The sequence below is a fragment of the Colletotrichum phormii genome, assembly GCF_030913505.1.
Source record: "Colletotrichum phormii strain CBS 102054 chromosome Unknown BDP81scaffold_14, whole genome shotgun sequence".
Lineage (NCBI taxonomy): Eukaryota > Fungi > Ascomycota > Sordariomycetes > Glomerellales > Glomerellaceae > Colletotrichum > Colletotrichum phormii.
Genome location: NW_026851456.1, coordinates 118,394 through 145,463, shown reverse-complemented (window position 1 = coordinate 145,463; position 27,070 = coordinate 118,394). Strand labels below are relative to the sequence as shown.

Below are 27,070 nucleotides of genomic sequence, written 5' to 3'. Positions count from 1 at the left end.
TCGAGAATGAGTTTTGAGTTGCCCGTGGGATGGGAAAGGTGGTGGTGGACAGGGTAAATTAGCAAGGGTACACCTTCATACATACAAAAAAGCATACCGGCGGCAATGCAGACCGCAAACGGAATACAACTTCCCCAAAGGACAAATAAAGCCTCAACAGAGTTTCCTGTCGACGCCTCGCCTCAAATCTTGTCCAAATCTTCTCGGGGAGGATGCAGAAGGTTCTTGAGTTTGTTCTAGTTTGGAATTGAAGGTTGAGAAGAGTTTTGGGGTGCCAGACTTAATCTTCTACTAAGTTGCATTAGCTCCCGCTGCCTGGTCAACTATAATGCAAATTCTGGGCCGGACCCCCCAGCAGCAAATGCCACTTGGCAACAGTTCAATGTCCAATCAGCCCTGATGGTCTAGCGGTATGATTCTCCCTTAGGGTCTTCACGACACGTCTGGGAGAGGTCCCAGGTTCGAATCCTGGTTAGGGCCCAATTCTTTTGCATTTTCAGGTTCTGGATTATCGTGGTGAACGCTTCGTGTGTTGTACTTTTGCCTCCGAGGATTTCATCATGTCTGCAACATCCGCGGGCTAATTGTGGTGGTGGGCGCACTGACAATCTGGTTACAAAACATCCCGTTATGGTTGCGAGTCAATCCCTACCGTAGGCGGTACTGCTCGTGATACGACTGGCCAGATTCGCGATTTACTTTTTGACTTGTCCCTGCACCGAAGCTTCTGAGACGGCCGTAGAAGATGGATGCAAAGTAAAGAGGGCCGCGGCGCACGTCGTTGCCGGAAGTTTCTTGTCGCCCAAGACTCTTGACAGGCTTGGCTAAGTGGCACGACCCCTTGGAACCGTGGAACCCGCGGTTCACGTCACGAGTTGCACAAGATGGAAATGATCCCAGCTACCGTAGGCCGGCTTGGCGGTTCGTTTCTTCTTCCGCTCCGTGGTACCAAACTTTGTTTTGCCAGAGTCGTGATCCCCTCATCTAGCCGCCTGTCACCCCTACCTCTCGGCATGTGTTTTCCGCGCCCGTTTAATACTGTTTGTCGTTGATCTAGCGAGGAAAACATCACGGAAACATGGGCCACGAGTCGATGTAAAACATTCAACATAAGCTTTCATTGTGCCTTTGTGAGGCGACCGCTGTCTAGCGGGGGTATCAACAGTTTCTATATCCATACAACCAACGCGCGCGCCAAAGTCTATCCCTTTTCCAAAGCACTCCAATTCTCTTCTCTTCAGGCAAACAACAGGGAGGGGGGTCATTTTGTCTCTTATGCCTCCTCATCCTTCTTGTCCTGGTCGCTCACGATGCCCATCTTCTTGTTCATGAGCTCATCGGGGTCGCCGGCGCCGGCGTCCAGGACCTCGAGGTTGCCAGCGGCGTCCTTGGTGCCGGTCCTGTAGCCCGAGTGGCTGCCAAAGACGTACCAGACGTAGCCGGTGAGGATGGCGGTAGTGGCGAGGAAGGCGAAGATGGTCCAGTTGCCCATGCTGTACATGGGGGAGTCGGTGCTCGGGAAGAGGAAGGGGGCGGAGATGCCGCCCGTGTTGGCGATGGCGATCATGCCGCCAGTTGCGAGCGCGGTGGCGGTGGAACCCTGGACGGTTGCGGTACGGTGCTGTTTTTGCGTATTAGTTTACATGACCTCTCTTCAATGGTTTCTGGGTCTGGAGGTTTGAACTTACAGCAACGAAGGGGAGGACGGCGGCGTTGGTGCAGGCGATGATGCATACGGCAAGGTAGCGCACACCCCAGTGCTTGACGATGGCCAGGAGGAGGTATCCCGTCGCGACGAAGATCAGGGCACCGATGACGTGGCGAGAGCGCTCCTTGGTCTTGTCACTGTGCAGACAGTTGCCAATGATGATGAACATGGCAAAGACGTTGGGCGGGACGGTGAGCAGCTGGGCGTTGTATCCCTTGAAGCCGAGCGAGGAGACGATGGTGGGCGCGAAGTAGCCGAAAGCGTTGAGGGAGTTGGTCATGAGGAAGTACATGACGGCGAAGAGCCAGAAGTAGGGGTCGATGATGGTCTTCTTGGCGACCTTGCTGTCCCAGTGCTTGTCGGACATGGAGGGCGCAAAGGGGCCGAGGCGCTTGACGGCGAAGGCGCGCTCCTCGGGGGTAAGCCAGGCGGCGGTCTGGGGGTAGTCGGGGAGCATGAACCAGACCATGACGCCGACGATGACGGCGGGGATGCCCTCGAGGATGAAGAGCCACTGCCATCCCGTGAGGCCGCCCTTGCGGTTGAGGAAGGAGATGCCCGTGGCGAGGAGACCGCCAAAGGCGCCGGCGACGGCGACGGAGGAGGCGAAGATGGCCATGCGGGTGGCGCGCTCTTCGGGCTTGTACCAGAAGCAGAGGTACATCATGATACCCGGGAAGAAGCCGGCCTCGGCGAGGCCGAGCATGATGCGGACGGCGAGGAGGCCGCCGTAGGTTGTGCAGGCGGCGGTGCAGATTGTGACGATGCCCCAGGAGACCATGATGCGAGAGATCCACTTGGAGGGGGAGAAGTACTTGAGCATGATGTTGGAAGGGAACTCCATGAGTACGTAGGGGACGAAGAAGAGGGCGACGGCGACGTTGTAGCGCTGGCCGGTGAGGTCGAGCATGGTGACGATGTTGTCTTCGGGCTTGTCGTTGTTGAGGGTGCGGGCGTTGCCGAGATTGACTCTGTCGAGGTAGTCTATTTTGTTCGTGTTAGTGGATGAAGGCTTCCTCCTCATCGATGTCGAAGCAAAACGTACTCAGGAGGTAGGTGATGCAGATCCAGGGAAGGATTCTGAGATCCTGCTTGCGGACGATGCGGCGCTCCATCTCCTTGTCGGCGAGGTCGACGGTCTCGAGGCCGGGCACGTCCAGGGACGGCGCCGGGGCGAACATGGCCTTCCAGTCAGGCATCGTTGCGGTTCTGGATGAGACTTTGGGTTTTCGGTGAGGCCTCGGTGAAGGGTGGTCGATCGCGGGATGGGCTGAACTCTAGATTCAACGACCGTTGAGACAGACACCGTTTGGGTGGATTGCCCTGTGAAAGCCGGCTTTGGTGAGCGGCGAGGTGGATGGTTGAAGAAGTTGCTGATGGACTTGTGGTTCGGGCAAGCTTTCGAGACTCCTTCGAACGAGGAGGGAAGTCGGGTTGTTATAAGTCGATGCTCAACTCCCCTGCGTTCTAGTGTCTACTGCATTTGGGTTCCGCCCACATGGTTCGATCCATCCCGACTTCGACCCGTGGCATCCCCATATAATTCACTACGACCCCGCGACAATCTGGTTTTAGAAACGGTATTTGTACAACTAAAATGTTACCTTATCTCTATCAAAGACCCAATTGAGGGCTGTGAAAGGGTGGGCGTGGTGGCGTGGGAATTGTCCCGACTGTTCGGGGCCTCCAGTCTTAGTGTCGAGTCGTCGACCACACCCCCCAAAACTAAAGCGTCTGCGAAAGACTGAAGTCAAATTCAAGATGTAAATGCCGGCGGGGGAGATAACGTGTCATCCAATCAGAAGAGCGGAATCACTCTAGATAACGACCAAGAAAAAAGTTCTGGCCTGTGTCAGTGTCCTCCTCCGTCTTGGGCTCTCTCGTCCGCTCAGGGGGGAACCCCGGAGTCGGAAGCTAGCACCGCGTGAACCATTTTCCAGAAGACGACTAGATTCCTGCAAGCCTGCGAAGAATCCATACTAGTTCAGGTTCAGTTGGGCAATGTTCGGCGTACTGCCGTGCGTCCGGTTCTCGGGGTGGCTTGCAAAAAATTTCGAGCTGCAGAAACACCACAAAGAACAAGATGGTTAGACAAGGCTTAGTTTGAGCGGGGAAGACAGAGAGAGACAGAGAGAGCGAGAGAGTAAGACAACACATGCCCAGCTGAGGACAGCTTGGGAACTAGAAGCCAGTCGCAAATTGCCGCATTTCCGGGTACGGGCAATAGCAAATGCAGACAACACGAGGTCTACGTACGCTTGTTAGCCTGTAATTGGGGGCGAAGATTCAAGATGGTATTGAACTCCGTTCCTCGGATTGTCTGTCAGCCTGTCGCTTGCCAAGACTGCAGATGCAAAGACATGAGGATATTATTCAAGAGTTCTCCGTGGGTCTCCGAAAGGGGGGCGCGGCTTCACGCTTCAACGCTTGAAGGGGCGGCGGCGGCAGCGGGCTCGTGCATGATGGATGGCAAGCCCACCCCCGACTGCAACAACGATTTTGTTCTCCATTCTCCCATTCCTATCGCCGGGGACCCGAATCAGACCTGACAGCTGAGGGTTGTTCCTTGTATGATTTGCTCTTTGCGTCTCATTTTTCGAGCTGTGCCTCTCGGATACTCTCCTTTTTCAAGGGGACTCTCACTCAATCTCGAAATGAAGGGATGCAAAAGGCATACCCAAAAACCTGTTCGTCTCATCTCGCTGATGTCGGGGATCTGACTCGTGTACCTACGCTGCCGCGTCGCGGCACAATGTTGGAGGCGTTGCTGCTGATAACGGTTTCTAGGAGTCGAAGTCGAGTAAACGCCACGGCCGACGGCAACTCCAAGCGTTTTTGGTCCAAGACGCCTCGTGTGTGTCTGTCGTTCTCGGTGTGTTTGAATGCGCGGGATTACACGAAGCCATTTGATCAATATGGGCCCATCCACGCATCCTCCACTGTCTGCGACCGGGGAAGAAGTCCCAAAACTCCATTCTTCGGCAGTGGCCCGTGGAAGGGAGACGTTCACCTAACCCTTAGTAGCGCGTAGTATGACGGGAGTCGTATGGGAATGGTTGCAAAAGGTCGCGATAGGCAACACGCCAGAGCCATCTACGAATAGGCTTGTGCTCGAGGTTATCCGCCCGCCGGCACCTAAGGACTAGATCTATCTGACCTGTGTGACATCTACAGTGACAGTGACAGGCTGACAGCAATAGATCAGCTCCATGCCAAGGCTAGGCGCACATGCTCGCAGCTCGTCTAAACCGACAACGCGGGATGTGGCACGGTGTCTCCGCTAGCTCTCACCTAGTGCGCGGCATGTCTATGGTCTTGATCTTCAACTCCGGGAACCGGAATGACGATAGTGTTCCATGGCCTGTAGATGGTGTTCTGCGAGTGTGTGCCAGTGTGGTGTGCGTAGGTGGGCGCCCGGGAGAAGCGTCAACTCTATGACTATTTAGTGTTGGCCGCCTGCGCGCGCCGGCGGGCTGTCTCTAAGTGACTGCAGGGCCTGGACCCGCTGCCCGGCGGGCATCTATGGGTCCGCCCCGAGCCGATCGGCAAGGGCGTGCGGTGGTGAGGGAGTTGAGGCTTGCAGCTGGACCGTTCGAGCCGTAACATCGGAGTCTTACTCTCCAATATCTTTGCAACATTCACACGTGGAGGTTGGCAACTCCTTCGTTCTGATTAGAGCAGTTTCCCGAGCTTCGGAACTCTTGTTGCAACCTGGCCAAGAAAAAGGTTCAACTATCCGTAAACGAGGTGCCCAATTATTGCTTCGCTTTCTCTCCGAAATCATCCGAGTTTTCGAAGAAGTTGGTGGATCGAAAGTCTCGATGTCCAAGTCCAAAACCGATGGAGGCATTGTAATTTTCTTCAACGCTGACTAGTCTTGACTTACTTTGGCAGAGTCTTTTTGAAGAGAAAGCCAACCGTTTGTAAGGGGGTCGGTGAGCATCTGCCAGCTTGACCTGGTGAATCCCCCCTTCCCCTCAATCACAACGGCATTCCTTCTCTTGTTTCTCCTCCCTCGACGACTTACCTGCCGTCGCCTTTTACAAATCTTCATAAACTCGAAACAGGGAATTGGAACGACTGAGGGCATCACCTTTACCTTTTGAGAGCGAACTTGCCCTTTGTTACTCCTGGGAGTCTTCTTGCCAAAGCAAGCTCGAGCATCAAGTGATGCCAATCAGGTTTTCAAATCAGCAGTTTGGCAATCAAAAGGTATCTTGAACGCGCATAGCGTTTGATATTTACCGGATACTGATTGGAAACTCAGTAGCCAAAGCCACGGCGCATCGGTTCTGACTTGGAAAGCGTGCATATGTGGCAAGATTCCAATTAGAAGAAGCCCAGGTCAAGTCTTCGTCGCGGCGCGGATACGCGTTGCCAGGCTCATCTTGTAATCTAGATTAGATGTATTCAATCGACCCTAGGTCTATGTTTTCATGTAAGTCAAGCATTCTTTGCCACATTTCAGCGGTTGTAGACCTAACTATTATCTAGAGCAACTTGCACCAGACCGAGACACTATCGGAACCGAATCCTCTATCAACGAACATCATCAATCGCCTCAGCTTCAAGCTACCTTGTCCGAAAGTTGTGAATAGTCCAGAAACACTCGAAAAATGTTGAGGGCCACCTCTCCTAGAACAGGTCCGAGTCGGAAAGTCTTGCCGTGACTCTAATTAAGTTGACTGGGAGTAGTACGAGGCCATCCGCGGCCTCGTTGCCGTATCTCTCTTCAATGCAACGCAGTTGGTCACAACCATATGTGAAGAGGTCAACCCAGTGGGCCAGGGTTATTGGCGCTGTGGCTGTCTTGGCGCTCAGCCCCAGGCTGGCGTTATCTCGATGCTTCCAATCAACCTTAGCTTCATGCATGAACCATCACGTATCACAATGATCAACTTCAACTCTGCAGTGCAGCATACCGAGCTGAAGTTCAGCCGCATGGGTTGACCCCGCGCGTGAATGAGTATGGGCGTCACCCGCAATATGTTGGCAGTCCCATCCCCAAAGACAATGACAAGTGTTCAATCGTCCCTATCCAAAGTCTGTCGTACAAATCCCTATTATCAGCATACCTGTGCAGGATGTTGTGTCAAATTTGCGTTGGGGCGTTCCAACACCGGAAGGGTTGGGTTCGCGACGACGACGAAGGGTCCGAACCCACCGTTCTACTTGCTCATCACGAATCGGTCGCGAGCCTTCAAGCATCAGCCCTCGACGCTTGCGAGATATGTCGTCCATTCTGGCTCCAGGTCAGTGAGGACGATCAAACTAGGCTGAGAGAGTTCGACGCCGTTTGGACTTCACGCCCGGCAGCTGGCGGTGCAAAGTCCAGAACACCTGGGCAAAAGTTGGATGAGTTTGACGGTTTAGTGACCATGGGCGCCGTAATGCTTCTCGAAGAACCTAGTCTGAAAGCAATTGGATCCGACTTGATGGTCTCCATTTCATTTGAGTCGGGATTTACGGAGGAAATTCACTTTGATCACAAGAATGTCTCCGGCACATACGTGGTACAGAGAGGTGATTGTGAGTAGTTTTACCGTGTTAATAAGCCATCGCCTTTTTCTAACATGATCGGGCACCAGACAAGGACGCCGGAAAGATGATGCCGTTCTCTAGCAACAGCACGGACTCTGAGGAAGCGTGGTCTAAAGCGACTTCATGGATGCAAGCTTGCCTGTCTACTCACACGGCTTGCAACGTTGAACTGAAAGCGGAGCCGTGGTATCCCACACGGTTGCTCGACCTTAATGCTGGTTGCGGAGGCATAGATATCGTCCGTCTGGTGATCACGGCTGAGCATCCGCCTTCGCACAATGATCGGTACGCAACCTTGAGTCATTGCTGGGGTTCTGCTCAGTTTCTGCAACTGAAGAAGGTCGCGTGCGAGGATTTCCAAAGAGGCATCGAGCTCTCCAAACTCCCCAAGACTTTCCGTGAAGCCATCAAAGTCACTCGACGGCTGGGCGTGCGGTATCTCTGGATTGACTCGCTTTGCATATTCCAAGATCGAGACGATCTCTCTGACTGGCTTGTCGAAGCGGGTTTGATGCATAAAGTCTACTTGAATTCTTTCTGCAACATATCCGCAGCGGGGGCGCGCGATAGTTCCAAGGGCCTTTTCTTCGAGCGGGATCCGAGAGTGAGCCTGAATGTCGATATGTGCCTCAACACGGAGGGATTTGGACTAGGAACGGAGTACATCGACTGCAGCATCGTCGACTTGTCATTTTGGGACCACGGTGTTGGCCAGTGTCGTCTCAATAAGCGCGGCTGGGTTCTTCAGGAGCGTCTGCTTTCCCCACGTGTGCTCCATTTCGGCTCCGATCAACTCTTCTGGGAGTGTAGAGAGCAAGCTGCGGCCGAGTGTTACCCAGAGAGGATGCCAGAAATATTGGAAAACGGCGTCCCGATGAAGTTCAAGAGACTCAGCAAAGTTGTTTACGGCCCCGATGCGATGTCGCAAGAGAGAGAGCCCGACGACCCCACCTTTTATTACCGAATTTGGGATCGAATCGCGAGAGCCTATGGTAGCACTAGCTTGACTGTGGCCTCTGACAAGTTGCTGGCTCTATCCGGGATAGCGCAACACTTCGAGACTTTAATTGACGATACCTATGTCGTTGGGATGTGGCGGAAGCATCTGGCCCGCAATCTGCTCTGGCACGTTGATAAGGAGACTCAGATTGACGGCTCCCCATCAGCCCGGCCCGAGGTGTATAGGGCCCCATCATTCTCTTGGGCCTCGGTCGATGGTAAAATCGCGACGGGGCCCCTAGACCAATCGAAACTACTCATTGATGTTGAAGGTGTCCATATTGAGTACGTGTCAGAAAACACCTCGGGGTTGGTGAAAGGGGGCTATCTTGACCTTAGATGCTGCGTGCTGCCTTTCGAAATGGTCATGAGAACCATCGGTCAACATCAGTTTCTTTATCTGAAAGTCAACGGCGCTATCGTCATTGCTTCTAGCAAAGATGAGAGTAATGTTGGCCCTCTAATACATATGGATGTCGGCCAGAAATGCTTCGACCACGAGAACACCACAGGATCGCTGTATTACGTTGTTGCACAAGATCAGGAGAAGCTCGATGGCTTTGTCAGGTGTCTAATACTGATGGCAGTAGACGAGGAGAGGAAAACTTTCAAGAGGATTGGGCTTGCAGTGACCAATGAGGCAGAAGAGATAGAGATGCTGCAAAGTGCGACACACGTCGCCGATGAAACCCCATCGAACAACAGCGATCTTCATGGAACTAGAACGATACGAATCATATGAATCCTAGAGCAAGCTAGATCTAGTTCTTCCATTGGGAGAAGACAAACGAACGCAAGGCATGAGCCGACACACCAGCCGGACCTTAACGAAACCAACCCACGGTCTTAGACAACTTCAAACTTCAGGAGATCCAACATTATCAAGCAGCTTCATTGCCTTGCGCCGGGACCACATGCCAAGTATGCTCCGTGAAGATCAGTGAGCCATCTTGCTGTAGGGCGTACGGGTCCATGTAGACATCGAAGTCAATGTCTGAGGTAGTGAGGTTGAAGACGCGAATAAGCATGTAGGCTGTGCAAGATCCTCTAGGGGACCTTGACGCATCTGTGCACTCCTTCATCTAGGGAAATTGAAAGTTGGTCAGACAAGTTACGCAATACGCTCGTGATGGAAAGGTACAGAGTCCTACCCTATTGTACTGATGCTTGCTCACGAAGAACGGTCTTGTAGCATCCCCGGGTGTTGTCTTGACTTCGATCAAGTATTGCGGCTTCTTACTCATGCAATGAGTTCCCTCCAAATATCCCTTGTCGATAAGAGTCCGAGTCAGAACTCCAGACTTGTCGTCGTAGACGATGTCGGCAGTCTCTTTCCCTTCCCAGGGAGTCACGTAGGAATATTCGGGATGGACTGCTACATGTTTCCGCATCGTGCTTCGCCAATCGCACATGCCAAATCCCGGGAGTGACGGATTGAGATGCGAGAGCAGCTCATAAACCTGAATCCGATTAGCAAAGAGTCTTGAGAAGTCATCAAGGACCGTTTCAATGGAAATGATCATGTCCCATGTTCCTTGTACTCACAAAGAGCTCACCAGCAGCGCCGATCTTTTCGTCACTTCCTGGAGGCAGCCGCGAATTTGAAGCAGGGGTCGAAATACGTTCTCCTGACTGCCTTGGTCTTGAAGACCTAAACCCGGGAAACGATCTACGTCGCGCAGCGAAGATGACATTGTTGAGTATTCTCAAATACTCTGCACTGAACGCGTTGTATATGGGCGGGGTCGTAGCAGCGGGGGCCGTCGGTGTTTGCCCAAAATGGAAGATTTGTGATACTGGGGGTGCGGCAGCTGTGCCGACAGCTGAATCCGGCTGCAAGCGATAACTTCTGTTGCTGTCAGGTGAAGCGGTAGTACTTGTCTGCTGCGTAAATGCAGGACGCGTAACAGTAGGTCCGGAAACAGAACGAGAACCTGTTAAAGAGAAAGGTCTCAGGGGCATCTCTACCGCAAACCCTTCGAGCTGAGGGACTTCAGCAGGTGGCGGTGAAGCATCGACAACCCCTCTGAACTCCTGATCTTGATCATCTTCGATAGCTCCCACGTCGATGATGCCTTCTGCTTCTAGGATCCGAGACACACTTTGGATCGGTGCATTGAGAGCTGAGCTCATTGCACTGATGGCTCGGTCCGGTATCCCACCGCAGATTTGTGTTTCCGGTTCTGTCATCACCCACTCTAGAAGACGTCTCGGAAGACTCGAGTGATAACAGAAGTCCTGCCTTTCTGTGTTCAAGGGGATGTATATCCGCAATCGACCAGCCGTATCTCGGATGTGAAGCTCGCTTGATGACTTAACGTGGATGTGTACTTTCCCATCCTGGGCAAGGTGCACCTCAGATGAGATTCCATGTGTTTCGTACAATTCGGTGGCACGGAGTGTGTGGTACAGATCATGAGTGTTGTCCACACGGGGACTGTTGAAGTGAGATGCAACCCTAGTGTTGAAATCAGATTCGTAAGACTATTGGGAACTACCAGGCCTGAAAGAGGCACAGCTGGGGTAGCTAGTACTTGCCTGTAGATTCCACTTGCTCTTCTCCTGATGTCTCTATCCGGACGTTGCACTCTAACATGGGAATCGCTTGCAACAGTTGAGATCTCCTTCACGGAAGAGGACAGGTACCGAGAGTCTAAGCCCAACCAAGAAAAGAGTTTGTGGAGCCTATGAACTTCATCTAGAGAAAAGTCCAGAAACTTTACTCTGGAAGCAAACATCTCGGCTAAGGGCTTGCGGTCCCTGATGACGAATTCTGTGCGAGAAGTCTCGAGACTAACCTGCCCAGTTGGATATTCGACGGGAAATATGGCACTATCCAGCAATAGCTCTGGGTCAGGATACGATGTTGCACTGTGAAGGAGGGTGTTGACCACCCAGATAGTCTCTTTAATTTCGGCGACGGTAGCTGTTGGCTGTTCATTTGCCTTGTTAAGAAGCTCATCGCACGCCATCGCAAGAGTAAGTCTTTGTACTCCGAGCGTTTCGACGAAGAAGTCTTCCAAATCTTCGTAGATAGAGCTGAGAGTCGTTCGTCCCTGTATCTTAGCCCCGCTTGACCATAGACACTCGGCTGTTGTACGCCATCCGGATGTTTTGCCATTTGGAACAAAGATGAGAGGCGTCGTACTGAAATAAGCCCTGGAATCGAGCACGTCAGCTGCAGCTTCGCTGCAAAGGGGCTCCAGAAATACCTGACGTCCTTCAATTGACCTTCCGCCATGTCGCAGTCCTTGAGAAAGCCGTAGATCTCAACAACCCAATCGAAATCATCGCAGTTGACTTCTTTCATGTGCTTCAGCTCCTGTATGCAGCAGTTCTGGTCCCAATTCCCTATTCCCAAGGTCTTGCTCATAAACCTTCTCAAAGAATCCGCCCGACCTTCAGAACAACTTTTCATGACTTGTCCCTCAAGGACACCTGGCGCTTGCCAGACACAAGCATCCGGCCTTTTCCAGAGCATAGGGCGGGTCTCAGCTGCAGCGATTCCAAGAGCAGCCCTCCTTTGGTCTCCCTGGTTACTGTATATAGGAACCAAAATACAGTCTATCTGACGGCAGAAGTCTCTGTGTCTTCTCAGTTATTTGTCACTTCATACTCGCTTTGGATATGGGGTGTAAGTATCTTACTTTACAACTGTGGCAACTTGGTCTTTGGATGCCGATTCCTCTAACCGAAGCTGTATCACCTCATAGAGACTTAGAGTCTTGCCGTAAACTTCTTGTTGTGGCTGAACTTCAACGAGTCGTTGAAGAATTGAGAGGTAGAAATTCACGTCATCCCGAGCTCGTACGCCAAGCTCATCGACCAAGAAACCCCATTTCGATTGGTAGGAAGCAGAGTGAGTAGCTTCGCCGAGCAAAAGGAAGCTGATTGTTGAATATTCTCCAAGATATGAAGAACAAGTAGCCGTGAGCTCTGGCAGCGGCAAGGTTGTCTCTTCAAGTGGGTAGTCCTCGCCGTCAAGGCAAGTGATGTCGAGGGTTCGAAGGCTGCGAAGGAACTCCGAGCTGCTAGGGTCTTTATTCAGCAGTATCCAGTGATGCTGAAGCGCTCCAATGAAACGTTCGGGACCATAAGTGCGAACCAAGTCGAGCTCGGGAGAAAGGCTTCCTGGAGATGTTGGAGAGGTCAATCTCAAACGACGGCGTACTCGCAGGAAATGCTCAAGCCAACCAGGCCAAGATTGTTCCGCCCCAGCTGGTGTCTCTGGGGAGCAATCAAAGTAACGTCTGTGCAAAAATGGCACAACGACTTCCTCTATCAGGTTCGAGATCGGCTGCAAAAGCTGGTACGGCTCATAGCAAAAGGTTGTTGGGATGTAAATGTCCTGGAGATGTGGTCGCTGAACCTCCATCGTGTGATCGAAGACAAAGAGTTCTGAAAAAGGAGTCAGGTTTCCTTCTTTGTGGGCAAGTTGTTGAGACAAATAGAGAAACCTCAGGTTTTCGACAGATGCTAGAAGTGTCACTTCGGCTTTCCCAATCGGTGCTGGAACCTCAAAGATTAACCTCCGAATTTCTTCAAGAGTCGCTGTTTGAACACCCAGCAATTCGAAGAGTTTGTGCCGAGCGCTGTCAGCAGATGCATCTGGACTGACGAGAGACAAGGGAAGATTGGCAGGAATTTCGAGGTCGTTCTGGCAGCAAGGAAAGTTGATGGGCTGTCTGCTACCGTTGATGGAGGTCCAACTACCGTCTCTCAGGGGTATGATGTCCAAATCATGAATCCTCGCTAGATTCTGCGGGGAGGCAGTGGCCACGAGTCTCTAAATTGTGCTGGCAGCCAAAGAATGCCATTGAGTGCTGGTGGACGGGCTCTTCATCCGGGACTTGTCGATCGATTGGCTGAGATCATGTTCTAGACGGGCTATCCTCTCGTCTGGAGACAGCCACTTTAAACCATACGGCTCAAGCAAGCTCAGATCCCTAGTTTGGTACTCTTCTGCGATGTAAATTCCAGCATCGAGATCGTTGATCATCGGGAACCCGTTTTCGTCGATCCAATTGGACTGCAGGCGTCGCAACGAGTTGATGTCGCCCAGGCGACCGCTACCTCTTATTCGAAGGATCTCGCTTGTCTTGATACGGCTCACAATGTCCTCAAGCAAGCCGTTCCAGAAGCTGTCCCAAGGATATGAGTGTCTCTGGGGAAGCCACCTCATCCATTGAAATTGCAACGTGGGATGTTGGCATAACTCTTCCACGGCTTTGAGGAAACACGTCACAATCCCATCTCTGATAGCCAAGTTACGTGCGGATGAAACCACGATTCCTTCGCGAGAGGAATTGGTGACGAAGTCAGCTTGGATGATGAACTGCACATGAATCAGCGCAGGCTCGAAACCGTGTCGTGCATGTCGAATGCCGTGATGCAAAGTTTATCTTACCTTAAATCCTAAGGGCGTCATTGGCAGGAACGCGAACACTGGCTGGTTTTTGACGAACGGGGTATAGTCATTGGTAAGTGGAAAAACCAAGACAATTTCAGTCTCAGCATCTGCACGGCCATTGCCCTCGGAAAACTCCCGATTCTCGTTTGGTGGAGCATCTCGAATCGTTTGACGTGTAAGATGATACTTTCTCTGGAATAGTCTCACCGGGAGAGGACCCATGCTCCGGTTGCCATACTCTTTCTATGAGGGTACTCGAATTTGAATCGGAGAAGGAGTACTCCACTCGTTTTGTCTCCACGTCATCGTTGTCGTGAAACTGGATCTCGATGCGTCGCAGATTCCTCAGAAAAAACAGAACCGTGATTGGAAGGTTTGCAAACTCCCAATCAATCTCCTCTCTCTGCCTCGTCGCTTCTAATATAGAGGTGTCATCGTTTTCATCGTACTGATGAAGATGGAGTGTGATGTAACTCGGGGCTTGTTCACCCTGCGGAACGAAGTCTGGTTCCCAAACAGGGGTCACCATCCCAAGGCCGCTGTCACCCTTGCGGTGGGTGAAGCTGAAGGAAAGCTCCTTCGAGAGGATATTGACTTTGTAAGCGGCCATGAAGACGGATTTGAAGCCGATGCCTTTCTCCCCAATGTATCCAGAATTACGGTTCTTTGAGCTCTGGCCGATCGCGCATATGGCTCTGAGATCGCGGTGTGTGAAGCCATCCTCGTTGCACTCAATCCTGATTCGGTCTCGGTACACGCTGAACACTACATAAGGATCAATACCGCGGTTCTTTGCTGCAACAAACTTGTTGTCGTCGGCGTTTTGGAGAAGTTCGAACAGGAAACGGGCATGACTGGTGTTGAGGTTCTTCGCCAAGCTTGAGTCATAGTTAGCAGCTGTCAAAGTCGTGTTTGGAGAAGGCTGACAGACGAGCGGTAGTAGCATACGTCAAAATCGAGGACCCGATGAGATGGTCCTTCTGTAATAAAGCCTTTTCCACGACGGTACGAATGCGTTGGCTCATTGTACCTATCTCTGTCAAGTCGCTTTCAGAAACAATGCCATGCTCCTCTGCAATTCCTTCGACTAGTTCCCTTGCGGTAGGTTGGTGGCCAGTAGGCCCTGGCTTCGTTACCATATTGTACGTGAGAGGTCGCTTTCAAGAATGGAGTCGCAGGGTCTCAATCGTCGCTATGGAAAAGAACGAAGGTTTTCCGCTTGTATCACTCTAAAAAAAGGCAATCTAGGTATGAAAAGTAAACGGCGGATCGAGAGATGCTTGGTGAGTGAGTCTTTTCCCCGCCAAGATTTCGTGCCGCGGACTCAACGCCACAAGTCCCTCTGGACCAACCAGAATCAACACCAAAAAAACAATATTGACATAAACCCAGTAACTCGCATACGACCAAAGTGCGGGTGACTTCATTTTTACCAATGCGGCAATGTGCTTATCGAAAGAGATCAAGTGATTCGGCAGACTTGCTCGATAATTGCCACGGGCGCGGTCAGAACGGGTGTCCGGACTTGGCCCAAGTACAAGTCCACAATTGAGTAACATTTTCACTATCATATCTGTTGGATCTCTGAGCAGTCGGCAGAAAAGGTGGATCTGGAAGGCGGTATGGGCACTTACAAACGACCCCTTACATACCACTTCTGAGAGGCCGTGGGCTCTGCCCACAACCTCCTCCTTCCACCTCAAGACGCAGCAATAATAGACCATTATTGACACTTCGTTCCAACCGTACGGTTGCCCTGCTGACGTGTATACCAACAATATCACTGTCAATGATGATTACTTTTGGACCGAACATTGCGCTTTGAGAGTACTTCCATATTGATGAATTTCACGAACATCGATACTCGCCTGGAAGGAAAATGCATAAATACCGAGGATGACGAATGCAATTCGGTTCTTTTTATTTACTCGCTGTCACCGACTGCGAAGTATATACAGGATATATGAATACACGAAATAAAGTAGGTGCACTCCAGGGGAGTCCTGAAGACTCTGAAAGAGGAAGCCGTGCGACGAAGGCCGGGCAGAGATTAGGCTATCAAGAGTTGCCTCAAAAGCAGAAGACTCTCACTGGCTTTGCAGCAAGTTCCCAGTAGGGATGTGGCCTACAGCCTGAATAGACAGCACCATCGCTTAGCAGTCTGCCTTGGATCCAACATCGGACGAAGCGGAGCTGCCTCCAGCGACGGTGACGGACTTATCGCCAGAAGATCCGTTGGCGCTGCCGCGGGTGGTGCCGCCGGGGATGACATCGGGGCCAGGGATGGTGTTGTAGGAGGTCGAGCTGCCCCAAAGACTGAAGTTCACGGCCGCGTCCGCTTGCTTGTAGACACCAGGAATCTTGACACCAGTGCCAGGCATGGTGGTAGCAGTGTTTCCAGTGACCTCGAGCTGGGCACAGGCGTAGTAGAACTCAGCCTCACCGTTGTGAGCGCCGTGAAGACCGATGTGCTCGCCACGGACAAGGTACTGGCCGTTGGGAATAGTCGAGGGGACCGTGAAGTGAACATTGTCCTCGCCGTAGCTGCACCAGGCGGTAGTGCGGAGGGACTCGGCATTGCCGGCCTTGCAAAGCAGTGACTGGGAGACCTTGTACCAGGTGCCGGTGCCCTTGTCGGATGCGGCGTTGCTGACCGGGCTCATGTAGACCTGGGTGGGGCCGGGGTGAAGCATGCCGGTGCCACCAAAGGCCTGCTTGAGGCCAACCTTGTCGCCGGGCTTGACGGTGAAGACCTTTACGGCCGCAGTGGAGCCCTTGTTGCAGGAGAAGTCGGCGTCAGTCGGTGAGATGGAACCGGAGGGGACATTCTTGAACTTGGTGGGCATGTAGCTGTTCTGGTGCTTCCGGATGTAGGTGTTGTCACCACCCTGTTGAGCACCGTTGACGAGGAGCTTGTCAAAGGTGTAGTGAGCAGAGGCCGAGGAAACCAGGCCGAGGACGGCAGAGAGAACGACAGTGGCCTTCATATTTGCGATTGGAGACACGTAGAAAAGAATGAAGTGACTTCAAGTCAGGTAAAGAGTGAATGATAATGAGCGAAGAAGAAGAACGATAGAACAAATCACAATGGTGCGTTGAGCTCAACTTAGAAGCCTGTATATCGGGTCAACGTCTGCCTTATATAAAGTCCAGTGGAAGCGTTTAATCTTAACACGCATATATCAGTCAGTAAGATTCTGGATCACGAACCTGAACCTAGACATGCTTGTGGAACCTACTAAGGGGGTGTGTGCGCCCATTCCGAGCCAAGAGTTCGGTTTAGATTACCAACAGAAAGCGGCAAACGCCAGAGCTCGGATGCAATCACTGCTTTGGACAGAAACCCCAGCAAAATTCTCCGAACACGCTACTGTAAGCATAAACGACCTGCTCGGGATTGATTTTGTGGAGAAACGGAGGAAGCCCCTGTATATGTGGTCTTCGACATGGGCTGGATTTAAATGCATGCGTTCAACACTGGACAAAGTGACCCGTGATGGACTCGGCATTTCCCCAGTCACTTCATCAGTATATCCATACGAATGATTGAAGTAAGCAAGTCTCCAGAATGATCTGTGACTTTCTTAGGGCAATATGACAGTGAATACCTCCACATCTAGGGAGTGCGGGATTATTAAGTTGTATTAGAAGGACTTTCATCACGGATCCGATGCGACAACGGCGCAAAGACGATAGCCAAGGCCCCAATACAGGTCTTGCAGGCACAGAGACAGTGCTACTGAGTACTCGGTAAGTCAACCCACCCACTTTCGGCCCACCCCCCCCTTTCGGCCACCCCATTAAATCCCTCCCAGCCACCGCATTATTATCCTACCCTCAATGTACAAACCACCATAATAATTGCAAAAATCGTCCAAATGGGAAGTGTGAAAACGAACGATAATCTGCCAAGAGAGATTGAAATTATTTTGAAAGGCGTACTTGGTCAAGCCAGGATCTTCGCTTTAATCTAGATACGCTGATAGGTCCCCAAATATGTGAATTGGTGGCACGGCCGAGAACTTCGTAGAAGAAAGACGGAGTCTGCGAGAGAGAGAGAGAGAGACGCAAAAAGATTAGCGCCGCTCCAGGGCTATTCAAAGCGGCTGTTGTGACCGAGAGACCCCAAGGATTCGATGTCGGCGGGGACTTAGGGAGAGCCGTTAGACTCGCGAACGGTTCGGACTACTCGTAAAGACTCGCCAATCCTCCGCAATCATCCACAAGGTGAGGAATCGGCATGGCCCGCTCTATAGGTGAAACCAGAGGGCTTGACACGAGAACTGCCTAGCGCCGCTAGTAGTACAGATACCAGTTGTGATTTGACGAAAAAGCTTTTTCAATAAGTCAACCTACCCACTTTTCGCCATCACTCCCTTTTCGCCACCCCAAAAATGCCTTTCAGCCTCCTCATTATTATTCTACCCCCATTGTTTAAATAACCATAATAATTATTATTTTCGTCTAAACACACTTCTTTTTAGCATACTTATTTATTAATATATAATGGTCTTGTATACCGAATTTAAAGTATAGTAAATACTTAATACTGTTTTAAATAGTACCTCTATTAATAAGGCCTCAATTAATTAAGACTTAGAATATTTACTAAAATTCTAAAACTTATAACATGGTTTACCAGTCAGCCGCGCATATCAGTCAGCCGCGCATTTCCTTATCGCATACTAAATTGCATATTTATCTAATTTCTTTGAATAATAACTAATTAAAAAGATTTCAGTAGTTATCTTTATAATATATTTAAAATATAACTAGTTAAATTTAATAGAAAAAGACACTTTAATCTTTTTATATTGAAATAAGTAACTAGTGGAATAGAAATATGGGTCTTTGATAAGGATATAATATATTTACTCTATCTCTAAATAGAAATTAATTTTTAAAACTTTTTACTTAGTTTGGTGACTCTTATCAAAGACTAATAAAAAAATTTGAACGTTATATAACCAACAATGAAAAAGATATTAATTATATAATGTAGGCGACTTAGTATACGATAAGGAAATGCGCGGCTGACTGATATGCGCGGCTGACTGGTAAACTACGTTAATTTATATCTATGTTATCTTCTTAGTTTCTTTACTATACAAAGCCTTTAGCAAACTGAAATAGCTAATATTAAGAGGCTAAATGTTACGACCCAACTGTTACGAGCTGGACAAGGCAACCAACTGTGGCACAAAGCAAAAGCTTCGATAATGATGACTCCGGCATCATTGTCCCTTGTTCTGCATTATATAGCTACGCGCCCACAGTGACAAGTTGCGCGGGCGTAACACCAACATGCATGACCAAGAACAAGGCCTGCCCCGCAGGCTCGCGGCGGCTACAGCGCACCATGTATGCAGAGGACAAGGAACACTAGGCACCCTCTCACGGAACGGAAGAACTATGGACAAGTCACGTGATGATAAGAGATAAGAGATAAGGATAAGGATATGTTGGATATGAGTTATCCAAGCGATCCTTGGATAACCAGGATATGAGCTATCCAACATATCCAAACAAGGACACTGTCCAGCACAAAGGACATGTTCAGAATCAGGACTTGTATATAAGGATGGACTTGAGCCGGACTCTAGGACAGACTCCCCATAGCTTCTTCAGCAATTAACTTCGTATCAGGATTAACATCCGCTTTCAGCTACTACCTTGACAAGACTACGATTGATCACCGAAGCCTTACCTACCCTTGCGATTGACAGACATAGCTTCCCTGAAGCTATCCACGACTACGATTACTGTTACCAGTTCCGCAGCCTCAACTTCTGCAAACTACCCCTACGACTAGCTGGCCGTAACACTAAAGCTCTTGCAATAAATAGAGAGGTATGTAAAGAGAAATAATGTTTTGTTCCTTAACGTACTTGATAAGCGAGCTGCCCAGACAAGCGAGCTGCCCACCCAACCGCGTTCATCCTTCCTCCTCACTTCCAATGCGTATCACGCCACAAATAATCATGTCGTCACAAAGCAAAGAGGCCCAATTGAACTTAGCAGTCGAGGCTATCCAAAAAAACCCTAAACTCAGCATTCGAGCCGCAGCAAGAATCTATTCAGTCCCCCCTAGGACCCTAGGCACCCGATTAAAAGGCACACCTACACGACAAGATACTATACCTAACTTACGTAAATTAACGGAGCTTGAAGAGGAGAAGCTAGTTGAGTATATCCTCGACCTGGATTCCCGATCGTTTCCTCCCCGGATCAGTAATATAGACGAAATAGCCAATCGATTGCTCGCCGACCGCGACGCGCCCTCAGTTAGGAAGCGCTAGGCTTCAAACTTCGTTAAACAACAACCACAGCTCCGGACGCGCTTTTTTCGCAAATACGACTATAAGAGAGCCCAATACGAAGATCCAGACGCGATAAATGCGTGGTTTCGGCTTATAGCGAACACAATCGCAAAATACGGCATTATAGACTCCAATATCTACAACTTCGACGAGACTGGGTTTATGATGGGCCAGATTGCATCCGGGTGTTACGCCCGCCGCAACTTGTCACTGTGGGCGCGTAGCTATATATGCAGAACGAGGGACAATGATGACCGGAGTCATCATTATCGAAGCTTTTGCTTTGTGCCACAGTTGGTTGCCTTGTCCAGCTCGTAACACCGGGATGGTCGTTACGAGTGCCAAAAGGCGTTCAAATACAAAAATGATGTAGCCTAGTAATCGTGAATAGGTTATAGTTATTCAGGCCATCAGTTCGTCAGGCTATAGCGTTCTGCCGTACATTATCGTTGTAGGCTAATATCATCTCTCCACCTGGTATATAGAAATAGATCTCCTACGTAACTAGGTCATCGTAACGTTTGAAAACGGATGGATAACAAATGAAAGAGGCCTAGACTGGCTCTAGCACTTTGATCGGTATATAAAACCGCGTATAACTAGCAATTATCGCCTCCTCGTTGTCGATAGGTATGAAAGTCACCACTCTACGGACTTTGAGATATATTGTAAGGAAAACAATATCGTTATACTCTACAAGCCGGCCTATTTGTCTCATCTACTTCAGCCCTTAGACGTTGGGTATTTTAGGCCATTAAAGACGGCTTATAGTCGACAAATTAAAGATAAGATGCGCCGGGGTAATACCTATATTATAAAGGAGGACTTCTTCCCTATATTTCACAACGCTTTTACACAAGCCCTAACGGTAAAAAAACATCCAGGGAGGCTTCAGAGGGGCCGGGCTTGTTCTTTTAAGTACCGAAAGTATACTTTCGAAGCTTAATGTCAAGTTACACACTCCAACACCCCCCGCGTGGACTTCTCAGACGCCAAATAACCCAACAGAGGCCTCTTCTCAGTCCGAACTTATCAAAAGGAGGATCTCCCGCCATCAAAATAGCTCCCCAACTTCAATTACTGAAGCTGTAGAGTATTTATCAAAGGGAGCGCGGGGATTTATGCACCAGATTGCCTTATTAAGGTCGGAGGTCCAGATCCTCCGGGAGGAAAATAACCTACTTAGCCGACGCAGGAGGGCTAAGAAAACACGTCTCAGACAAGGAGCAAGTCTTACTGTAGCTGAGGCAGAGGACATTCAGTTGTTGAAGTGCGGAAGTGGAATTGGGCGGGTATGCTCGGACCAGAACGAGCAATCTGGACCCATAATAATCTGGGTGAGACCAACCAATGAAAATGCAGGAATCCAGGTGCCTCAGATAAGGGATACTCCTGGCTGCATCTGGAAAGGAGAGAACAGAACATAGACAAAAAAATGATCACGATAATCCACGACAGTAATACGCTTTAATACTTCCGAGATCGCTGATCCATGCCTATCAAGGTGCGGAGATAGTCGGTTGGAGCTGGCACGCCATCAAGAATCGGATTATTTCGACCCAACATGCATAACCAAGACCAGGACCTGCCCCGTAGGCTCGCAGCGGCTACAGTTGTCGTGGATAATCGTGATCATATTGTTGTCTATGTTGTGTTCTCTCCTTTCCAGATGCAGCCAGGAGTATCCCTTATCTGAGGCACCTGGATTCCTGCATTTTCATTGGTTGGTCTCACCCAGATTATTATGGGTCCAGATTGCTCGTTCTGGTCCGAGCATACCCGCCCAATTCCACTTCCGCACTTCAACAATTACTCCCCGCCTCTCACAGCGTCACGACGTTCCACATCATCTGAGTTGACAAGAAAAGCAAACGAGTGAGAAGTAAAGCATTATGTCTGAACCAAGATCGGTCGCTATCGTGGGCGGTACGTGCAGCGATTACAATAGTATTTCGCAAACAAACGATTGATTTCCATCAGCTGGCATTTTTGGCCTCTCTTTAGCCGTTGCTCTAAGCAAACGTGGTAAGCGCAATGGACTACCATACCTAGATATGGTACTCAAACTAATACTCCAGTCATTTCTCAGAGCACCGCGTGGTTGTCTTCGACAGATACCGTTATGACGAGACGCACTACGAGCCCGACTTGAATGGAAATACGCAGGCTGCGTCGGTAGATCACAACAAGATCGTAAGTTCGCTAGAGATAAGATCGAGAGCACAAGTCAAGTTGTACTCAAATTGTCATCTCTAGTTTCGAGCTTCTTATGGAAGTAAGCTCCATTACCAACGTCTCGCGTTCGAAAGTCGCGCTGCATGGGAGATGATCAACGAGAAAAGACACCAAGAGAATGATGAGCTCGATCGATCAGATCTTTTCAGCGGGTGCGGCATGCTCCGAGTTCAGCCCACCGCTGAACTCGATCCACTTGAGCATGAGACACTGAGCAACTTTGAACGAGACGGCCTCAGAGATACTCAATTCGTCAAAAGCGTTCAGACTGATCGAGGTCGAGCGGCTGAGCGTGGATGGGAGGGGAAGCTTCTGGATTTCGAAATCCCACAGGCATCACCTGCTCAAACTTACGAAGCCGTTTTGGACTCAACTGCCGGGTTCACGAAATGTAGTGAAGCCTGCGCTTATTTTTACAAGTTGGCCCTCCGACAGGGCGTTGAGTTTCACTTTGGCCCCGAGAAGGGTGCCTTTGACAGTATTGTTGAGGACAATCAGTCGCCATCACACCTCAAGAAGGCAGTCGGGATCAAAACCAAAGACGGAATCGTTCACAAAGCGGACGTCGTGGCCATTGCCGGTATACATACTCTTTTCTGCAATGACCTCCGAGGTTGCGCCACTAATGATCAAAAGCCGGATCCTTCTCAACGCAGCTGTTGCCCGATTTATCTTACCACCTCGAGTCTTCTGCAGGAAGCGTAGTCACCTTCAAGGTGGACAAGAACGACGCGAATCTGTGGAACAAGTACTCCCCTGAACGCTTCCCAGTCATTACCTGGAGGAGTGCCCCGCGCAACCCGAGCGGCAAAGACACAGGCAGTGTTTATGTCTTTCCTCGGACTGCCGATGGTCTCATCAAGATCGGATTCCGAGGCATCAAGGTACTTGTTCGTCGCCTCTTTCGCGCGAATCAGGCTAAAAAGAGACCCCCTAGTTCACCAACTTCCAACATGCGCCCTCGGAGGCGGGCTTCACTCAGGACGGCCAATGGAGTGTCCCTCTCCCGCCTGCTAACTGTGGCATAGTCCCAGACCCTGCAAGAGAGGCCATCCGAAAGTTCGTCTCCATCTTCCTTCCGGAGTTCGCCGATAAGGACTTCAATTCGACTAAGCTATGCTGGTATACCGACTCACTGGACAACTCATTTGTCGTGAGTAAACTCTACACTGGATCAAATTTGTTCACTTGCTGACCTCTATAGATTGACCATGTTCCTACTTATTCTGAAGGATCTGTCTTCGTTGCAACCGGGGGCAGTGGACATGGGGCCAAGTTTCTTCCCGTTCTTGGCGAGGTGGGTAGCAAAAGCTTCGCTTTTCTTGGCGTAAAGTGGACCGACTGACAATATCTACACAGCATGCAGCCGACATTTTAATACATGGGGACCAAAGTTCCTCATTCATGAGGCAGCACTGGTGCTGGAGAGACAAAACTCACAGGGGCAACGGCCTAGAGGAGGGGCCTGACGGACCGAGAAACATTGGAGGATCAAAGGAGGCTTAGTCACTTGAAGGGCATGCGAATCAATGACATTGTGCTTGGTCTCGCAAGTCCACCTCCCAAATTGATCACGGTCAACATACATTCTCGGATTCTTCGGTCTTCAGGTCGCATGCCGTATTCGTACATACTCTTGAGCTGTGTGGAACATGCTCCACGAAGCGAGGAATTAAGCCGCATCCCTCGACCCTTTCTGAGCACGGTAGTGACATCCCGTCAACACGAAACTCATAATTTCAACCTATCAAAGACGACACCACTTCGGGCCGGTCGCCAAGAATGCTTGTTGTCCGAGAGTCCAGAGTCTCAGATCGGAATTATGACCTAAAAGAATGATAGCTTACGTCTTCCGATGGATGAACTTGCTGGTTGCATGGAGATCTGCGCGGGCCGCAGAGGCAGTGAGCAACCTTGATGTCCTCGTTTTCACCCCCATGCCCCCTTCCCATGCATCACCATAGCTGCTCACGGAAATTGATTTCATTTGCTGCTTGTTTTTTCACCTGACTGGCTATGAGAAAAACCTCACTCGGATTTCACCGAGTGCCTTTCAGCCGGTCGGGGACGATTCCAATCCTTGTTTCTGGCCACCTCTGCGGTCCATTCTCTGCAGATACGATGACCTGCAAAACACGAATTAAACCGTCTAGAATTCAGTTATTTCCCCAAAGTCATGGAAATCGAGTTTGACTCTCCCTAGACCACTCTATTCAAAACATTCTTTGACTTGGGGGTACCATATCGAAGCCCTCAAGATGTCAAGCGAAACAGATCATGAGAAAAGGATTTTTGATGGTGGTTCTTACTCTCGTTCAAAAACCGGGCACAGGCCAATCATTCAGGGAGAAGCGAGGTCTCCAGGAACACACGCAGAACACCAACATGCCGTCACCAAAGGCGAAGTCGACGATACAACGGTTTTCTACAACCTCAACAAAGACACAGCTGGGCCTCTAGCACCAGGATCTGAGAAGAGGCTTGTGCAAAAGAACTTTTGGTTTCTCCTAGGACAGACATGGTGGATTGCCTTCCTCATCCATCTGGATAAGTCAACTTTGTCGCAAGCCAGTACTATGGGCATCTTCAAGGATGTCGAGATGACGAAAAAGCAGTACAATGATCTCTTTGTAGTCTTATACACCGGCTACTCATTGCTCTCTGGCCCGGTGCCTGCTTGTCCCAGCGCACCGGTCAAAAGCAATTCATCGTCGGCTCTCTGTTACTCTGGGCTTTCTTGCTCGGCATGCACCCACTTGCGAAGACAGGAGGGCAGCTTATGGCTCTCCGATTTATCCTTGGCATGGTATGTTGGCCTTTCTCAATTTGTAAGCATCGTATGGCTTCTTTGCTGACCTTCCCAACAACTTCAGACCGAGTCCCAGATCGTTCCGAGTACCACAATCCTTCACCAAGCATTTTTCCCTCCCAAGAAAAGCCCCTGGGTACAACTTCTATGGTGGGCTTCAGGAAGCCTGGCCAACGTTTTGCTTACCATGGTCGCCTACAAGCTCATTCTTCTGGACGATAGTCAAGCTCTTGTCGGTGGCCTTTTGTCAAGTTGGGGGTGTTGACGCAGGGTGGAAGCTCTCAAAGGCCAACTACAGTTAGGGGTAGAATGATGAATTACTGAAATCTGCTCCTCCCTCGACGTGTACTCCCTGCGCTGTATATATATCTGAGCTGCTCCTTTGTTGCTTGGACTCCTTACTACCTCTAACTAGCCCCCATCCGCGAGGGCTCTGACAATGTTTAAGGAGGCTAGGTCGAGAGTATACCCGCGGTTATAGGTAGGAGCCCCTGCCTCCCCTATAAAGTAGAGGTCATAGTTATCTACCTAGGCGGCAAGTTCGTTCCCACCGTTCTGGCTAGTAGACCCTAGTTCCCAGGATAGGTAGCGGGCATTAAAGTCCCTAGCTATAAGGGCTCTCTCCGGCACTATACCTTAGTAGTATAGCCGTTATGTCGTTGTTAGGGCCTCTCTATGGCCTATAGACGTTGACGATCGTCTGTCTGTCTACTCTAAGCCATAGAATATCCCTTGTCTGGATAGGTCTCTGTTACTGAACCTTCAGCCTTATCCCCATCCGTATATAGGTCATGACCCGAGGCCTAGTCTCCGTACTATTCCAGTAGTCCACTGGGACGTATGACATAAAGCCTGGGTGTATATTGATTTGAATCCTGTCGATATAACCTATCCAGGGTTCCTGGACAACCACTACATGAACCTGATCTGCCCAGCAGAGCTCTAGTAGAGCCGTGTATGCTGGGGGTATCTTTCCCACGTTACACTAGGCTACGCGTAGTACCCGTAGGGAGGCCCTACTTGGCCTATACCTCTGAGTCGAGGTCCAGGTGGATATAGGTATTATTAACGTTATAATCAGGCTTCTGGGCTAACCTCCTGCCTAGAAGCGGCAGGATAGGGCGGTTAGAAGGGCGGTTAGCTGGCAAGGGGGACTTAGGCCTTCAGCCTCGTCTTTATCTATACTATCGCTGCTCGATGTACTTATATCGCCTGCTACAACGATTAAGTCCTGGGTAGGTATAAGAGAGCGTAGGCGTTTGGATCTAGGCTATTGTATCTATCTAGGGGTTGCCAAAGAGACGGAAGCCCTCCTTAGCCTCTTAAGGGAGGGCAACAATTATGCTTTGTATAGCTATGGCTAGATTAGGGCTAGCTCGGGTTAGTCGCCAGGATAGGAGCCTCTGTTTCGTCCGTAAGAGGACCTCCTCCTTAATTTCTGTCCCCACGCCAATCCTACTACTATTAAGGCCTATAAAGTAGAGCGGATAGAATGGGATAATATACTGGTGCCACTTAGTAGGCACCTCGACCTTCTTAGCTATAAGATAGCTTCTGATCTCTGGGGCCCTCTATAGAAGCAGGGCTTAGATCTCCTGATTCCGGGGCCCAAGGGAGAATCTAGTTATAATATGCCGGACCTCTATAAGATCCTGCGGCTATAGGCTGAGTTCCTTTATTACTACTATCTTAACTGTGTGAGGTGCAAGGGTCCTAGACGTAAGTGTTGAGAGTGCAGCCCGGGTTTGCTCAACGTAGGGGTGACTTCTGATTGAGAATCTAAGCTAAGGTAGAAAGAGGGAATAACGCTGTTCGACCGTTGATTAAGTGTGCGCGATTGTGGGGAAAGCAGGGTCGGTCCGGCGTAGCCCGGACCCATATATCGTGAGCGTAGCCCGTAACAGTAAGGATATATTCTTCTAGGAGCCGGACTAGAAAGCGAAGGTCAGGGGCCTGTTTCTGCTACTGTACAGGATTAAGACGTCTAATACTCTGGGTGGGCTGTCGGCCCGGTATGGGGTTTGGCCTGGGGGGCGGGCCCGGAGTAG

The 27,070-nt window shown here is 50.2% G+C and overlaps 6 protein-coding genes and 1 non-coding gene across 7 annotated transcripts; 4 read left to right on the top strand and 3 right to left on the bottom strand.

Annotated features, from left to right (window-relative positions):
* The first annotated feature begins 393 nt into the window (after nucleotides 1-393).
* Nucleotides 394-480, top strand: BDP81DRAFT_t226. Its single transcript has one exon. It is a non-coding gene; the product is annotated as a tRNA-Pro (tRNA).
* A 634-nt stretch (nucleotides 481-1,114) lies between these two features.
* On the bottom strand, nucleotides 1,115-3,049 carry BDP81DRAFT_482405 (major facilitator superfamily transporter). Its single transcript, XM_060595006.1, has 3 exons — nucleotides 2,754-3,049; nucleotides 1,689-2,692; nucleotides 1,115-1,621 (listed from the first exon to the last, which is right to left on the bottom strand). Exons 1-3 carry the CDS (start codon nucleotides 2,905-2,907, stop codon nucleotides 1,274-1,276), a joined length of 1,506 nt encoding a protein of 501 aa, XP_060443206.1. The 5' UTR covers nucleotides 2,908-3,049; the 3' UTR covers nucleotides 1,115-1,273.
* A 3,549-nt stretch (nucleotides 3,050-6,598) lies between these two features.
* On the top strand, nucleotides 6,599-8,990 carry BDP81DRAFT_462428 (heterokaryon incompatibility protein; the record flags this gene model as incomplete). The annotated part of the gene is made up of 5 exons (XM_060593897.1): nucleotides 6,599-6,653; nucleotides 6,920-7,237; nucleotides 7,297-8,557; nucleotides 8,588-8,699; nucleotides 8,733-8,990. 5 exons carry the CDS (start codon nucleotides 6,599-6,601, stop codon nucleotides 8,988-8,990), a joined length of 2,004 nt encoding a protein of 667 aa, XP_060443205.1.
* Nucleotides 8,791-9,688, bottom strand: BDP81DRAFT_431603 (uncharacterized protein). The gene is made up of 2 exons (XM_060590690.1): nucleotides 9,400-9,688; nucleotides 8,791-9,330 (listed from the first exon to the last, which is right to left on the bottom strand). The coding sequence occupies exons 1-2, from the start codon at nucleotides 9,658-9,660 to the stop codon at nucleotides 9,130-9,132; spliced, it is 462 nt and encodes a 153-aa protein (XP_060443204.1). The 5' UTR covers nucleotides 9,661-9,688; the 3' UTR covers nucleotides 8,791-9,129.
* Nucleotides 9,689-15,792: 6,104 nt separating this feature from the next.
* On the bottom strand, nucleotides 15,793-16,888 carry BDP81DRAFT_50138 (fungal cellulose binding domain-containing protein). The gene is made up of 2 exons (XM_060595533.1): nucleotides 16,869-16,888; nucleotides 15,793-16,772 (listed from the first exon to the last, which is right to left on the bottom strand). Exon 2 carries the CDS (start codon nucleotides 16,643-16,645, stop codon nucleotides 15,812-15,814), a length of 834 nt encoding a protein of 277 aa, XP_060443203.1. The 5' UTR covers nucleotides 16,646-16,772; nucleotides 16,869-16,888; the 3' UTR covers nucleotides 15,793-15,811.
* Nucleotides 16,889-21,616: 4,728 nt separating this feature from the next.
* On the top strand, nucleotides 21,617-24,095 carry BDP81DRAFT_50079 (FAD dependent oxidoreductase). Its single transcript, XM_060595523.1, has 8 exons — nucleotides 21,617-21,904; nucleotides 21,959-22,003; nucleotides 22,068-22,171; nucleotides 22,235-22,793; nucleotides 22,850-23,097; nucleotides 23,151-23,366; nucleotides 23,418-23,510; nucleotides 23,573-24,095. The coding sequence occupies exons 1-8, from the start codon at nucleotides 21,871-21,873 to the stop codon at nucleotides 23,717-23,719; spliced, it is 1,446 nt and encodes a 481-aa protein (XP_060443202.1). The 5' UTR covers nucleotides 21,617-21,870; the 3' UTR covers nucleotides 23,720-24,095.
* Nucleotides 24,096-25,530, top strand: BDP81DRAFT_50100 (uncharacterized protein). The gene is made up of 2 exons (XM_060595525.1): nucleotides 24,096-25,021; nucleotides 25,082-25,530. Exons 1-2 carry the CDS (start codon nucleotides 24,472-24,474, stop codon nucleotides 25,285-25,287), a joined length of 756 nt encoding a protein of 251 aa, XP_060443201.1. The 5' UTR covers nucleotides 24,096-24,471; the 3' UTR covers nucleotides 25,288-25,530.
* Nucleotides 25,531-27,070: the final 1,540 nt, after the last annotated feature.